Raw genomic sequence first — 14443 nt, 5'->3', positions numbered from 1 at the left:
GGTCAGTCAGCACCGGGTGGCTTTGCACAAACCCCACCTCAGCCCAGGCTGGCGGCTGGCCCCATGGGCTGTCTGAAGGAGGGAGTCTGTGCAGGGAGACAGGGCAGCAAAGCCACACACCGTGCCCCCAGGCCTGGGCTGTAAGGGGGAGCCCTGTGCAGGGATTTCCGTCAAACTCTGCTCCTCTCAGCCTCAGGGTGTGGGATACACCCCTTGCCCCTTTATCACTAATTATCACTAGTGAGGTAGCATTCACCTGGGCTGGGATCAGCACCCTATTGTGCTGGCACCTGGTGGCCAGTTAGAGTGATGCACAGAGTGTGTTTCCCTCCCGGAACATGCAAGAAAGGAAGGTATCAAATAAAACCTTGGTTAAGTTAATTGCTCAGCTGATTACCCAAATCGTCTGTCTTAGGGGTCTTTGGATATTGACTTCTTAACGAAAGGTAAGGACTCTTTGATTTGATTTTACACTTTTATTGGCTACCCTTATCAACCGCAAAGATTATAAAAGAACGCAAAGTGGCACTGGTTTATGATTGGACTGAGAGAAACTGGAAAAACTGGTCAATACGCTAATCATCCAGGTTTTAAGAAGCACATAACACATCTATAACAGAAAGCAGCGAAATTCCTATACAACAATTAAACCGGTACTTGACTCAACAATGCAAAACAATTCCAGGCTGCTGCATAAGGGTGCCCAACCTATGGCTCGTGCAGCATTTCATAAGGTCCGGGGCCTGCTTCAACACAATATACTAACGGCCAATTCATTAGCATTTTAGCATCATATTTACATCATTTTAGTTTACACAAGTGTGTAAATAGACAATGCTGTATATAGGCTGTTTCTAGCTAAATACATACAAAACAAGCTGACCTAAAAATGTAAATCAATACAGGTGACTTTAAATCTTATTAAAATATGTAGAATCTCTTTGGCCCACACAAGGTTGTGCTTAGGTTTATATGGTCCTCCTGTGTAACAAGGTTAACATGGGTTACCTAGGTTTCAGAGTAGCAGCCGTGTTAGTCTGTATCCGCAAAAATAACAGGAGTACTTGTGGCACCTTAGAGACTAACAAATTTATTAGAGCATAAGCTTTCGTGGGCTACAACCCACTTCTTCGGATGCATCCGAAGAAGTGGGTTGTAGCCCACGAAAGCTTATGCTCTAATAAATTTGTTAGTCTCTAAGGTGCCACAAGTACTCCTGTTATTTTTATGGGTTACCTAGGGAGGTGGTGGAATCTCCTTCCTTAGAGGTTTTTAAGGTCAGGCTTGACAAAGCCCTGGTTAGGATGATTTAGTTGGGATTAGGTCCTGCTTTGAGCAGGGGGTTGGACTAGATGACCTCCTGAGGTCCCTTCCAACCCTGATATTCGATGATTCTATGATTTTAAGGTGGTGCACCATTGCATAAGAAAATTTGAGCCATTACTCACATGCCAATCCACCAATCCCCTTCCCAATGGATCTGTTGCAGTTACCTCTTTTAACCAATACTCACGCCAGTTATATTAGCTTAGAATATGGTAAACTGGTAAACAATCCTAACCAACTAACAAGAATGCCTATATTTTTATGACAGGCTGCATGCAGTTCAAGAGGCTTTCACACATAGTTTTATTTTATGTCTGTATACACCTAAAATCCCTATTCAACAATTATCCTGCGAAGGTGACTGTTTGGAATTTTGACTGAGTCCCTTAAAGCAGAAGGAAAACACTCAAGCCCATTAGTTAAAATCTCCACTGTTGCTTGACTCAACAGTGGGTATTGGTCCTGCTCTGAGCAGGGGGTTGGACTAGATGACCTCCTGAGGTCCCTTCCAACCCTGATAATCTATATTAATGCATAAAACAACTTGAGCAATTCCTCACATGCCAATCCACCATAGTGTCCTTCCCAATGGATCTGTTGTAGTTATCCCTTTTAACCAATACTCAAACCAGTTATATTAATTCAGGATCTGATAAACACTCTTAACCACCTAAGAAGAACACCTATATTTTTATGACAGGCTGCATGCAGTTCAAGAGGCTTTCACACATAGTTTTATTTTATGTCTGTATACACCTAGAACTCAACAGGCAGTGTGCAGCTATTAACTATGGGGGATGTACCCTGACATCTGGTGGTGAATTGTGGCAAGTTGTGGAAAAAAACTTCAGGGGCTGATCTTGTTTGCATAGGCACACCCACCCCGCCTAGCATGAGCCCACAGCAGCCCCAAATGGTCACTTTGACTGCTGTGGGATCCCCAGTTTCTCTCTAATTGGAGCAGGAAGAATAAAGTATTGTTACACTGACTATGTGAATCAAGGACAATGGAACTGTTTATGACAGAGGGACTCGCCATCAACTAAGTAGCACTCACTAGACAAGGGACATGGGTTCCAAAACCCAGTGAAGGGGGGAATTGGAGATGATGGGGTGGGCTGGCTGTTAAGTGTCTGAGCCATTGATTGTACTCCCCCTCTCTCTTCTTCTCCATTGTGGACTATCAGATCTAATTTTAATTCTATGAGAAGTCTAGTACAGACTGCTGAACTAAATGCACTTTGGGCCAATGGTGTATCTGCACTGTGGCTCTCCTACTGTAAGCTGAAATCACTAAAGAGCTAAAATTGCTAAGAAGTGAAATCATTGAGTGATGGGGGGGGGGCTTGAAGATATGTTGCTGACTGGTGCAGTTTGTGTGACAGCTGGTGGAGTGGAGCAGTTTGTGGAATTGTGCTCACAGCAGAACCCCATGGAGGGGTGAGTGTGTGGTTGGCCTTGGACCATGTAAGGTGCCCCTTAACACTGCGGTGCGCCCTCCCCCCAGGTGGGAGGTAAAACTCTGCAGATAAAATTTTGAACTCTGGGGCTGCACTGACCAGGGACAGAGACTTTTGGGTTGTTGGAGTTTTGGGTGCTTTTTGGGTTGCTGGACCCATGAGACTTTTTGGGGTATTGGACTTTTTGGGATTTTGGGTGATTTCTTGGGTTGCTGGACTTAAGACCCTGAGGGGAAAAGGATACTGCCAAACTTACTTGGGGGTCGGTCTTTTGCTCATGGTTTCTGCTATGAACCCTGTTTGTGGTGTTTTCCAAACATAATGCCGCGTTGTTTCCCTCCTTTATTAAAAGGATTTTGCTACACTCAGACCCCGTGCTTGCGAGAGGGGAAGTATTGCCGCTTAGAGGCACCCAGAGGGGTGATATGTAATTGTCCCAGGTCACTGGGTGGGGGCTCGAGCTGGTTTTGCCTTGTGTTATTGAAACGGAACCCCTAGATACTGAACCCGGCCCTTGTTGCTGCCAACTCAGACCGGCAGAAGGGTTACACTATTTAAAAGCTACTTTACAAACTTTATCAAAACAAGGGCACAAGCTATAACTCTGGAAGAGAGAGAGAGAGAGAGAGAGAGTTAAAGGTGCCTAACTGAGGGTACTTAATGTCACCAGGAGCGAGGATTCCCGGGTGGCCAGCCAGAATTCCAGTCTTCTCCTTTTCTTGGCTTTCAGGAAGTGATGTGCTGAAGGAGACAGGCCATTTTATCCCCTTTCTGCTGTGAGTTCAACTTGGTTCTTTTTCTGGGAGAAGCTGGCATGGACCAATCAAATGATGACCCATGCTTGTGATGAAGGCTGGAAATGTCCAACCAAAATGAGACTTGTGTCTTCTCGCCACCCAACCATGTCTTTTGAGTTCTTACATGGGGGTGTCAAATTCCAGTCTCTTTTGTGCAAAACTCCTGGTGTCACATCAGGTTGTGTAGGACAATTAGGCCATAGCCAGAAGTACGACCATCTTGGGACAGCCAGTGAACACCTGCTGCTCAGCTCCGCTCAGCAACCTCCTTTCACAAATTGCTTTCCATGGGCCCCTCTTGCAATGCACTCCGATCACCATTGCACGCTATGCTGGCCAAGCTGCCGTTGGCCCTCGGCACTTTGCTGGCTGCTGAAATGTCCAGTTTAACTTTCAAATGGAGTTTTATACAAAGTCTCGCCACATTCTTTGATGCTCTTTAAACGTGTTGGAACAGTCCACTCTGCAGGACCATGGAGTCACTTGAACTGTTGTTCTCCGGCAGGCTGGGACAGCTCGATAAACCTGCCATCCTGGTCTCCTTATTTTACAATTGTGGCAGGATCTCTGTGTGTGGCTGAGCTGGGCCTGTGCCGCATTGATCCAGTAGCTACATTTCTGATTATTTAACTCCGTGACCAACTGTTCTTATCAGACATTTTTCAGTTTCTACCCCTTTTATTTCCTGCCTCTCCCAGCCCAGGTGTATTTCACATATTTGTTGTAACATGAGCGCGCTTGATGGCAAATATTATCTTACTTCTTAATTTTATCACTAATTAAAAAAATCAATACGAATGCAACCCCTTTGTTTTCCTAACAGGAGCACCCCTCGGCAAACCCTGTCATAATGTTCACAGTGTCTTGCCCAAAGCATTACCAACTTCTAGCTGACTTTCCTTCTCAATTTAACGTCATTTCATCAAAATATTTTAATCCGTCTAGTACACCGTGAATTCCCCCCATGTGGAGAGAGGATTTCAACTTGGATTTTCCCACCCAGGAGAGTGCTTGAAGCACTAAACAGTTAGAGAGGCACCACCACTGTCAGTGACTGGGACATGGGTGGTCGTGCCCAGCAGTTAGAGGAGGATCAGGCCTAGTGGTTGGAGCAGGCATCAGTAGCCAGGAATCAGAGCCCAGGCTCAGAGCAGGAGTCAGGAATTGGAGCCGAGGGTCAGAACCAGGTTACCTGGCGTGAGGCAAGGCTGGGTCCAAGGCAGGAGCAAGGCTTGGAATGAGCAGGAGCCATCTCAGCCGCGGGTGAACGCTCTGAGCAGCTGCTGATCTGCTGCTGTTGCTGGACTGAAGAGCTGCTCTGTTGACTCTTCCAGCCAATCAGGCCGTGGAGCCAATTAGGCAGCCTGCTACAGGCTGACTGTGCTCATTAGGTTACCCAGAGACTTGCTCTGCTGCAGGTCCTGAGTCCTGACAACCACCTCCCGCTCCATCCATTTTGTGTGGGGTTAGGTGTGTCCTGAGAACACTCCTGGATCAGGCCCTGCAGGCCAGACAGATGAGGGAATGGAACCCTCTGGGGTGTCGGCGTGAGGCAGGTTCCCAGGTGTGATGCGGCTGTGTGCCTGCTCACTGGCAGAAACGTAGGCACCTGGGGGCTATAATGGTGGAAATGTAGCTGTCGAGGGACTTTAGGCACCTACAGGGTCAGGTGGAAGCTGAGCGGTGGTTTTTTGAATGCCCAGGGTGCCCCATGCTGGACTTGGGGAGTTAAAATGGCACCTAACTCCTTTTCATGGATCTAGCCCTGAAGACGCAGTTGTACCAGACTTCAAAGGGGTTTCTTACAGACTCTGTTTCACATGAGGCCAGAGTGAGTGAGCTGAGCAGAGATACTGGGGCATCGTCTTCTTCTCAGAACATTTCTCCTAGTTTAGAGACCAGCTCCATTCCAGTTAGTTTTGCCTGAAAAGAAACCATCTAACCTGACATATAGTGTTGGTGGAAGAGACAAGCTTTTGATTCACCAGAATCCTGTTTGATCTGATCTGGTCGGTCTCTCTGCTGTTTGTTGGTTTAGGGTGTCGTTTTGTTTTTGCTGGGCTCACCCACGTCTAGAGATTCTGACAGGGCTGGGCCAGGTGTGTCTAGTTTTCTATGGGCATGCATAGCCGGTCTTGGTGCTATTATATGGACTATTCAGCTCTGGGTTCAAGAGCCTTGGTCAGAACTTTCTGAGCATCTTCTGCAGCCTCATCCAGAAAGCTCTGCAGCATGTAGCGCGTGGTCACAAAAGAAATCCCCGCCCCTGCCAGGGAGCCAAGGCCTGGTACAAAATTCAGAATAAGTTCCACCACCATCAGTGCTCCATATACAGATGTGGAAAGCAGGGACAGTACAAACCGTTCTGTTATGGCTGAGGCCAGTGGAGACTTTTTGATAACAGATTTCAGCTCTGCAACAGGCTTGTCAACCTGCTGAGCCAGTCTAGTGAGAGACTCATCATCCAAGCCAAAGGCCATGCAGTAACTCTTCATGTGAAAAACCAAGATGGCTACATCACAGACGAGAGAGACGCCTGGAACAGGAAGAGCACCAATAGCGCATGACAATAGGGCCACGGCCCAAATATGCTCCTGCAGTTCAGCCTTTTTCTTCTCCAGGATCTTTGCCGAGATGTTGGGCATGGCCAGGATGAAAACGTGTCTCCTCTGATCATCCAGGTCATTCTCCAGGGTCTCCTGCAGGAGCTGGAAATCATAGTTGGCCAATTCCCAGCTGCAGAGCAGGAAAACCCGCGGGGAGGCCTCACCTGCTTCTCTCAGGTTCTTTATGCAGTCCTCCCTGATCTTCTGCAGCGTTCTCGCCTCGTTGAAATTCTTTTTCCTTTTTTCAGCATTCAAGTCAATATCCACTTTGGAGCGCACGTAGTAAAACCTCTTCCCCATCTTGTGAATCTCGCGGGCCAGGGTGGTGTGGTGGGAAGTGAAGCGCGTAGCACTGACGATGATGAAGAAGTCGTAGTTGTTGAATTTTACCTGATTAAGGTATTTGTCTGCCTGAAACCTCGGTGTCCCAATTCCTGGCAGGTCGCATAGTTTTACATTTGGGAGTCTGGGGTGTGGATAAGCCTTTGGCTCCATTGTTGTTTGTGTCACCCCAGTCTTAGCAGCTCCTTCATCATCATCATGCAGGCCCCGGATGGCATTGATGAAGGATGATTTCCCTGCACCTGACTCTCCCGTGATGGCGATGTCCAGTGGGGTGTTTTCTAATGATTTCAGCTTCTCCTGAAGTTCAGCAGCTGCTGCCGTGAGGTTTCCTCTCTCAACAATGGCTTCCAGTTCTTCAATTTCCCTTCTGGAGAGTCTACCAGCCATGGCAGCCTTTGGTGGTGGCTCAGTTGTTCTTATCACTGATCTTAAAAAAAGGAAAAGAAAAATTCCAGTGATTTATTTTTATCAGGATAAACCAGATCAACCCCTTTCCTTCAGAACCTGCGACTGGCTGGGGAAAGGTTCATTTTGACATCAATTTTAACCATATGAGGTTGTAATAAAGTTTAACACAGGCTGATTTTCCTAGAAGCAAACACCCAGCCTTTAGCAATGGCAGATGCTCTGGGATGTTTGATTCAATTAAAGGGGGAAAAGCAACAGCTAAAGTTCAGTTCAAACCCACCTGCTCAGTACACTGTGTTTTCAAAACATTCCCATACACACATTGCAGCTTGTCCCTACCATGACCAGCTGATGAACTGCAGTGAACCTGCCGGCTCAATCCTGGATCTCTTCCCTCCACCCCAGCTGAGCTGCAGGGAAATGATCTACCAAAGAGCTCCAGTGGAATGGTGCTTCACAGCAATTCCAATACCACCCTACAGGGATTGCTTTGAAAGAGGCCACAGGGACATGTACAGAAAGTGGATTTGTTGCTTTTAGTTTGTAATCATGTACTACATAGAATCAGGGGTAGCCGTGTTAGTCTGTATCCACAAAAACAACGAGGAGTCCGGTGGCACCTTAAAGACTAACAGATTTATTTGGGCATAAGCTTTTGTGAAAGAATCCACTTCTCCATATGCATGGAGTGAAAATTACAAATACAGGCATAGATATATACTGGCACACAGGGCCGACGAGGGAGGGGGGGAAGCCGGTACAAATTACGGGGGCATGGCAGTCCGGAAGGGGGCCCGGGGCCCGGCTTCCCCCCGCCCTCTCGTCAGCCCTGTTTAGCCAGTCCGCCCTTGCTGAGGGGCCCGAAAAAATTCCAGGCCCAGCTTCCCCAGCTTCCTCCCCTCTCGTTGGCCCTGTTTAGCCGGTCCGCCCTTGCTGGGGGGCCCGGAAAATTTTTTTCACCGGGGCCCGAACCCGCTCTCGGTGGTCCTCCATAAAGAGAAGGGTGGAGAACCAGTGTTGACAAGGCCAATTCAGGCAGGGTGGATGTGGTCCACTCCCAATAATTGATGAGGAAGTGTCAATACCAAGAGAGGGAAAATCTCTTTTGTAATGACCCAGCCAGTCCCAGTCAGTATTCAAGCCTAAATTGATGGTGTTAAATTTGCAAATGAATTGCAGCTCTGAGGTTTCTCTTTGAAGTCTGTTTTTGAATTTTTTTTGTTGAAGGGTGGCTACTTTTCAATGTGTTATTCATTGATAAGTTATTTTATTAAAAAATAAAGTAGAAGGGGGACCTAGCTCTAATCATTCTTGGCCTCATTAGCATATGTAGAGTGTGTGTGAGCCAAAAATCAGACCCCCGAATTTTATACATTTTTTAGTAAAGGAATCCCCCCAGTCAGTTGAGGCAACCCATTCAACACTTTAAAAAGTTATTTTTCTGTTCATATGAACTTGCTCTGCACCAAATCTGCGCAAAAAGTTCCAACACTTTGTAGTTTTAATGTCTCCGTTTCTTATCAGTTTTACAACATTTCTTAATGGTGATTGCCAGTATGCACATGCTACCCTTTTTGGCCCAAGCAGTTTTGCCAATATTTGGGACCTTGCCGGTTGTTTCCATTAGCAGGAGACCTTGATGAAGGAATCAGGTATTTCTTTGTTGCAGTCCTGATTCTTTGCAAAGAATGTGCACGAAGGGCAGGATTCACAAGGGGGAAGTTAGGCATTGCCAGGCTCAGCATTGCAGCACCTAACTTACGTGACCTGCCACCCTGTGAATTCACAGCCCCAAGTCAGCTGCCCAGGCTCATACAATGCCTGGCGAGAGTCAGGAGCCTAAAAAGGGATTCACAGAAGCCCCTGCTACATGGACCTCCCAGATCCCAGCACCCCTCCCTGATCCGTGAGGATGGGGGAGAGTATCAGCAAGAGATGCTCTCTGCTAGAACTGAACAAGGAGCTTTATTAGAATAAGGGGAACAGGAACATCCCTACGTAGCTACTCCATCGGCCACGCTGTGTCTCCTAGAGCCTTCTCCTGCCCCCCACCTAGCTGGCTGCCTGCTGCTACTGAAACCATAGCGCATGTATCCTCTCCCACCTGGTGCCTCCCAGTCCTTCACCTCATGACCCAATCTGCCCCTTGCATCCATCAAGGAGTCTATGGGTAGCAGGAGGGACCCAGGAGACTCCATGTAGCAGCCATGGGAAGATGGGGGGAGGCCGGGATGTGGCAGTAGCGGGTGACTGGAGGCTGCTTGGGGAGGGAAAGAGGCCAGTTGGGGTGGGGGTGGAGGTGGGGCTGGAGAGGACTCCAGGAACCAGTCCTGAAGGACAGGGTGTGGGGAGGACACTTGGGTGGGGTGGGGGAGTTTCCAGGGACTGATTGGGGGTGATGGGGCATGAGGCCGTGGTGGGGAACTCTGGGGACCACTTGGGGGTGGGGGGCACAAAGCTGGGGTGGGGCTGTGGGGAGGGGATGCTGCATTTGGTGTCTCGGCACCAGGGGATGCCATGGGACCCAGTTGGGCACTTACCAGCCGGGTTGTCCAGTAGGCCTGGGGCCCACGAGTGGTGGCTCCAAGGCCCGCCGACCCTGCCATCTCCAAAGAAAGTGGAGAAGAATTTGGATTAGGGCCCCAACAGTGCTGCCCTCTGATTGGGCTGCAGAGTGAGCATGTCAGACCCCATAGCTCCCTGATTGGCGGGGCAGGGCATAGTGGAGACACATGAGGCTGTCCTCGGGGGTGTGTAGAGACGTCCCCCCCAAAACGTCGCTGCTCCCCCCTCCTCATCCCTGTGCTGCTGCCAGTGAAGCTGCAGCTGACACACTGTGCCTCGCATCCGGGCCCAACTGCCAGCCCCTTGATGGAGGAGTCCTGCACTGGGGAGCGGGCACAGCTCCACACGGCTCCAGCCCCAGATTGACTTCAGCCTGAAAAGCATCTGGCAGGCTGGATTTGGCCTGCGGTCTGCCTATTGACTCCCTCTGCCTTCCCATACCCTGATCTCCCTTGTGACCACCCTGATCCCCTCTCCTACTTACCTTAACCTTTCACCCTCTGCTGGCTTGTCCCCTTCACAATACAAACATGCTTTAGACCCCTCCCATCTCCAACACCTCTCCAGGGGGTTCTGCTAGTTGCTCAGCAATATATTTTCAGTCCCCCCCCACCACACACACACTTAACATAGCTTTTAGTGATTTCACTCTTATTAGGGAAACCTAAGGGCTAATGCACTCAGAGCCCCTAACCCAAAGTTAGTCTAATGCTCAGACCTAAGCATCAATGATTTCAATTCTACAGCATATAACAAAACTCCTATTGGAATCAAAGCTAGCTCTGCTTTTATACCATGAAACTACCAACACCATCCTTGTGACCATATTCATCCCCATCCTCACTCTCAATCCACTGGTCTTTGGAACCCATGTCCCTTGCCTAGCGAATGCTACTTAGTTGAGGGCAAGGCCCTCCGTCTTAAAGTGCCAAGTACAGTTCTACTGTCCTTGATTCACATAACCAGGATAACAACACTTCATTACTCCTGCCCCGATAACAAAGAGACTGGGGATCCCACAGCAGCCAAAGTGACCATTTGGCAGGCAGTCCCATCATGCTAGGCAGGGTGGGTGTGTCCATGCAAACGAGATCAGCCCCTGAAGTCCTTTTCCACAGCTCACCACCAGATGTCAGGGGAGAGCTCATTCTGACTCTGCTTACAAACACAAATTCCACTGTCATGTCTAGGCTAACGACTCAAAGATCTACCTCTCTGCTCCAGACCTGTCTTCTTCTGGCCAAACTAAACTTTCATTACATTGTTCATAGTCAAATGATTTAAATCAGATTGTTTCTTTGCCTCTAACATTTTTACAACATTCAGCTGCTTAATCCCCTCCAGGCTCTGCAGAGTTAACTTCTTTTTTTTTGTCCTTAAATCACTTGTTTATTTTCCAAAATGACACCTTCATCAGCTCAGAAATCACCATTTCAGGTACTGTTCCAGGGATCTGAATTCCCCAGGCCTGGACTTACTGCTTCCCTTACTCCTGCCACTATGCCCCTCAGGGCTCCCAGCAAGTTTTCCAGTCTCTTTGGGTATGTCTACACTACAGGATTAATTCGAATTTATATAATTCGAATTTAGGAAACCGATTTTGTAAATTCGAATGTATTCGGCCACACTAGGCACCATTAATTCGGTGGTGTGCGTCCAAGCTACCATAGTAGCATCGATTTCCAGAGCGTTGCATTGTGGGTAGCTTTTACATAGCTATCCCATAGTTCCCGCAGTCTCCACCCCCCTTGGAATTCTGGGTTGAGACCCCAGTGCATGATGGGGCAAAAAACATTGTCGCAGGTAGTTCTGGGTACAGCCTCCCCCTCCCTCCCTGAAAGCAACGGCAGACAACCATTTCGCGCCTTTTTTCCTGAGTGAACTCTGCAGACTCCATTCTGCATCAAGCATGGATCCCGTTGTGCTCCAGAACGCAGTCTTGAACATTATAAACACCTCGCGCTTTCTCGTGGAGTTTATGCTTACACAGGACCAGAAAAAAGAGGCGAGGAGGAGGAGAAGGCGGCGATTGCAGCGCAGCGACCAGCGTGATGAGGACATGGACACGGACACAGAATTCTCTGAGACCGCGGGCCCCGGTGCTTTGGAGATTATGATGTTAATGGGCCAGGTTATAGGCTTTGAACGCCGATTCTGGGCCCGGGAAACAAGCACAGACTGGTGGGACCGCATAGTGTTGCAGGTGTGGGACGATTCCCAGTGGCTGAGAAACTTTCGCATGCGTAAGGGCACTTTCATGGAACTTTGTGACTTGCTTTCCCCTGCCCTGAAGCGCCAGAATACCAAGATGAGAGCAGCCCTCACAGTTGAGAAGCGAGTGGCGATAGCCCTGTGGAAGCTTGCAACGCCAGACAGCTACCGGTCAGTCGGGAATCAATTTGGAGTGGGCAAATCTACTGTGGGGGCTGCTGTGATGCAAGTAGCCAAAGCAATCACGGAGGTGCTGCTACGAAAGGTAGTGACTCTGGGAAATGTGCAGGTCATAGTGGATGGCTTTGCTGCAATGGGATTCCCTAACTGTGGTGGGGCAATAGATGGAACCCATATTCCTATCTTGGCACCGGAGCACCAGGGTACCCAGTACATAAACCGCAAGGGGTACTTCTCAATGGTGCTGCAAGCACTTGTGGATCACAAGGGACGTTTCACCAACATCCATGTGGGCTGGCCGGGAAGGGTTCATGACGCTCGCGTCTTCAGGAACACCAATCTGTTTAAACGGCTGCAGCAAGGGACTTACTTTCCGGACCAGAAAATAACCGTGGGGGATGTTGAAATGCCAATTGTTATTCTTGGGGACCCAGCCTACCCCTTAATGCCATGGCTCATGAAGCCATACACAGGCAGCCTGGACAGGAGTCAGGAGTTGTTCAACTACAGGCTGAGCAAGTGCAGAATGGTGGTAGAATGTGCATTTGGCCGTTTAAAAGGTCGCTGGCGATCCTTATTGACTCGCTCAGACCTCAGCCAAACCAATATCCCCATTGTTATTACTGCTTGCTGTGTGCTTCACAATCTCTGTGAGAGCAAGGGGGAGACCTTTATGGCAGGGTGGGAGGCTGAGGCAAATCGCCTGGCTGCTGATTACTCGCAGCCAGACACCAGGGCGATTAGAAGAGCACACGATGAAGCGCTGCGCATTAGGGAAGCTTTGAAAACCAGTTTCATGACTGGCCAGGCTACAGTGTGAAATTTATGTTTGTTTATCCTTCCTGAAAACCCGCCCCCTTTATTGACTCATTCTCTGTAAGGAACCCACCCTCCCCCTTCCCCCAGCTTGCTTTCAAAGGAAATAAAGTCACCATTGTTTAAAAATCATTTATTCTTTATGAATTGATTATAAAAAGAGGGAGAGAACCTGAGTGGGGTTTGGGAGGAGGATCAGCGGGAAGGAAAAGCCCAGTAAAAAAAGGTTAAGAAAATGGCAGCCTTTTGCTTGGGCTGTCCACTGGGGTGGAATGGGAGGGTGTACGGAGCCTCCCCCCCGTGTTCTTACACATCTGGGTGTGGAGGCTATGGAAAATGGTGAGGAGGTAGGGGGGTTATACAGGGGCTGTAGCGGCACAGAACCTGAGTGGGGTTTGGGAGGAGGATCTGCGGGAAGGAAAAGCCCAGTAAAAAAAGGTTAAAAAAATGGCAGCCTTTTGCTTGGGCTGTCCACTGGGGTGGAATGGGAGGGTGTACGGAGCCTCCCCCCCCGTGTTCTTACACGTCTGGGTGTGGAGGCTATGGAACATGGTGAGGAGGTAGGGGGGTTATACAGGGGCTGTAGCGGCACTCGGTTCTCCAGCAGCCGTTCCTGAAGCTCCACCAGACGCCGGAGCATGTCTGTTTGCTCACGCAGCAGCCCCAGCGTTGCTTCCCGACTCCTCTGATCTTCCTGCCGCCACCTCTCATCTCGAGCGTCTCTCCTCTCCTCACGTTGGTCCCTTCTGTCCTCACGTTGGTCCCTCATGTCCTCACGTTGGTCCCTCCTGTCCTCACGGTCACTGGCTTCTTTCCTATACTTGCAAACCGTCTCCTTCCACTCATTCAGATGAGCTCTTTCATTCCTGGTGGATTGCATGATTTCGGAAAACATCTCTTCTCTCGTTTTTTTTTTACGACGCCTTATCTGGGATAGCCTTCGGGAAGGAGGAGGGAGGCTTGAAACATTTGCACCTGCTGGAGGGAGTGAAAAAAGGAGAGAATTTTTTTAAAAGATACATTTTTCAGAACAATGCTTATACTCTTTCACGGTGTATACTATTCACATTACATAGCACATGTGATTTCTGTGCAAGGTCGCATTTTGCCTCTTAATATTGAGTGCCTGTGGCTTTGCTGCTAGAGATCACAGACGCAGGTCGGGGCAACAGAATTCACCTTGCATGCTGCCATGGTAAGCCACTGTCTTTAGGCTTCTGCGCCCTGCTTTCCCACATACCAAGCAAAGCCCGTTGTGCTGCAGTTTTCCTGTTAGCTTGTTTTCTGCTGCTGAAGGTTAACACCCCCCCCCCCCATCCAATTCTCTGGGATGAGTGCTTTATCCCTCCCCCCACCGCGTGGCTGGTATCAGGGAAGATCCCTGCAGGAACCAAACTAACACCCCCCCCCACCCGCCATGAATTCTCTGGGATGAGTGCTTTATCCCTCCCCCCACCGCGTGGCTGGTATCAGGGAAGATCCCTGCAGGAACCAAACTAACACCCCCCCCCCCACCCGCCATGAATTCTCTGGGATGAGTGCTTTATCCCTCCCCCCACCGCGTGGCTGGTATCAGGGAAGATCCCTGCAGGAACCAAACTAACACCCCCCCCCCCACCCGCCATGAATTCTCTGGGATGAGTGCTTTATCCCTCCCCCCACCGCGTGGCTGGTATCAGGGAAGATCCCTGCAGGAACCAAACTAACACCCCCCCCCCCACCCGCCATG

At 49.2% G+C, this 14443-nt stretch overlaps 2 protein-coding genes across 2 annotated transcripts in view; one reads left to right on the top strand and one right to left on the bottom strand.

The window, feature by feature from the left end:
- The window catches only part of LOC135892833 (single-pass membrane and coiled-coil domain-containing protein 3-like), a 178238-nt gene that overhangs the window by 19131 nt on the left and 144664 nt on the right, over positions 1-14443 (top strand). The window lies entirely within an intron of this gene.
- On the bottom strand, positions 5737-6921 carry LOC135892516 (interferon-inducible GTPase 5-like). The gene has a single exon (XM_065420309.1). The coding sequence runs from the start codon at positions 6919-6921 to the stop codon at positions 5737-5739; it is 1185 nt and encodes a 394-aa protein (XP_065276381.1).

This window comes from Emys orbicularis, chromosome 20 (assembly GCF_028017835.1).
Source record: "Emys orbicularis isolate rEmyOrb1 chromosome 20, rEmyOrb1.hap1, whole genome shotgun sequence".
Taxonomy (NCBI): Eukaryota; Metazoa; Chordata; order Testudines; family Emydidae; genus Emys; species Emys orbicularis.
Note: the sequence above shows the minus strand (reverse complement) of the source record. Positions and strands in the feature narration are given on the sequence as shown.

What these genes read in the sequence shown, in the direction of transcription:
- LOC135892516 (XM_065420309.1), bottom strand. Translation starts at nt 6,921, where the DNA reads ATGGCTGGTAGACTCTCCAGAAGGGAAATTGAAGAACTGGAAGCCATT.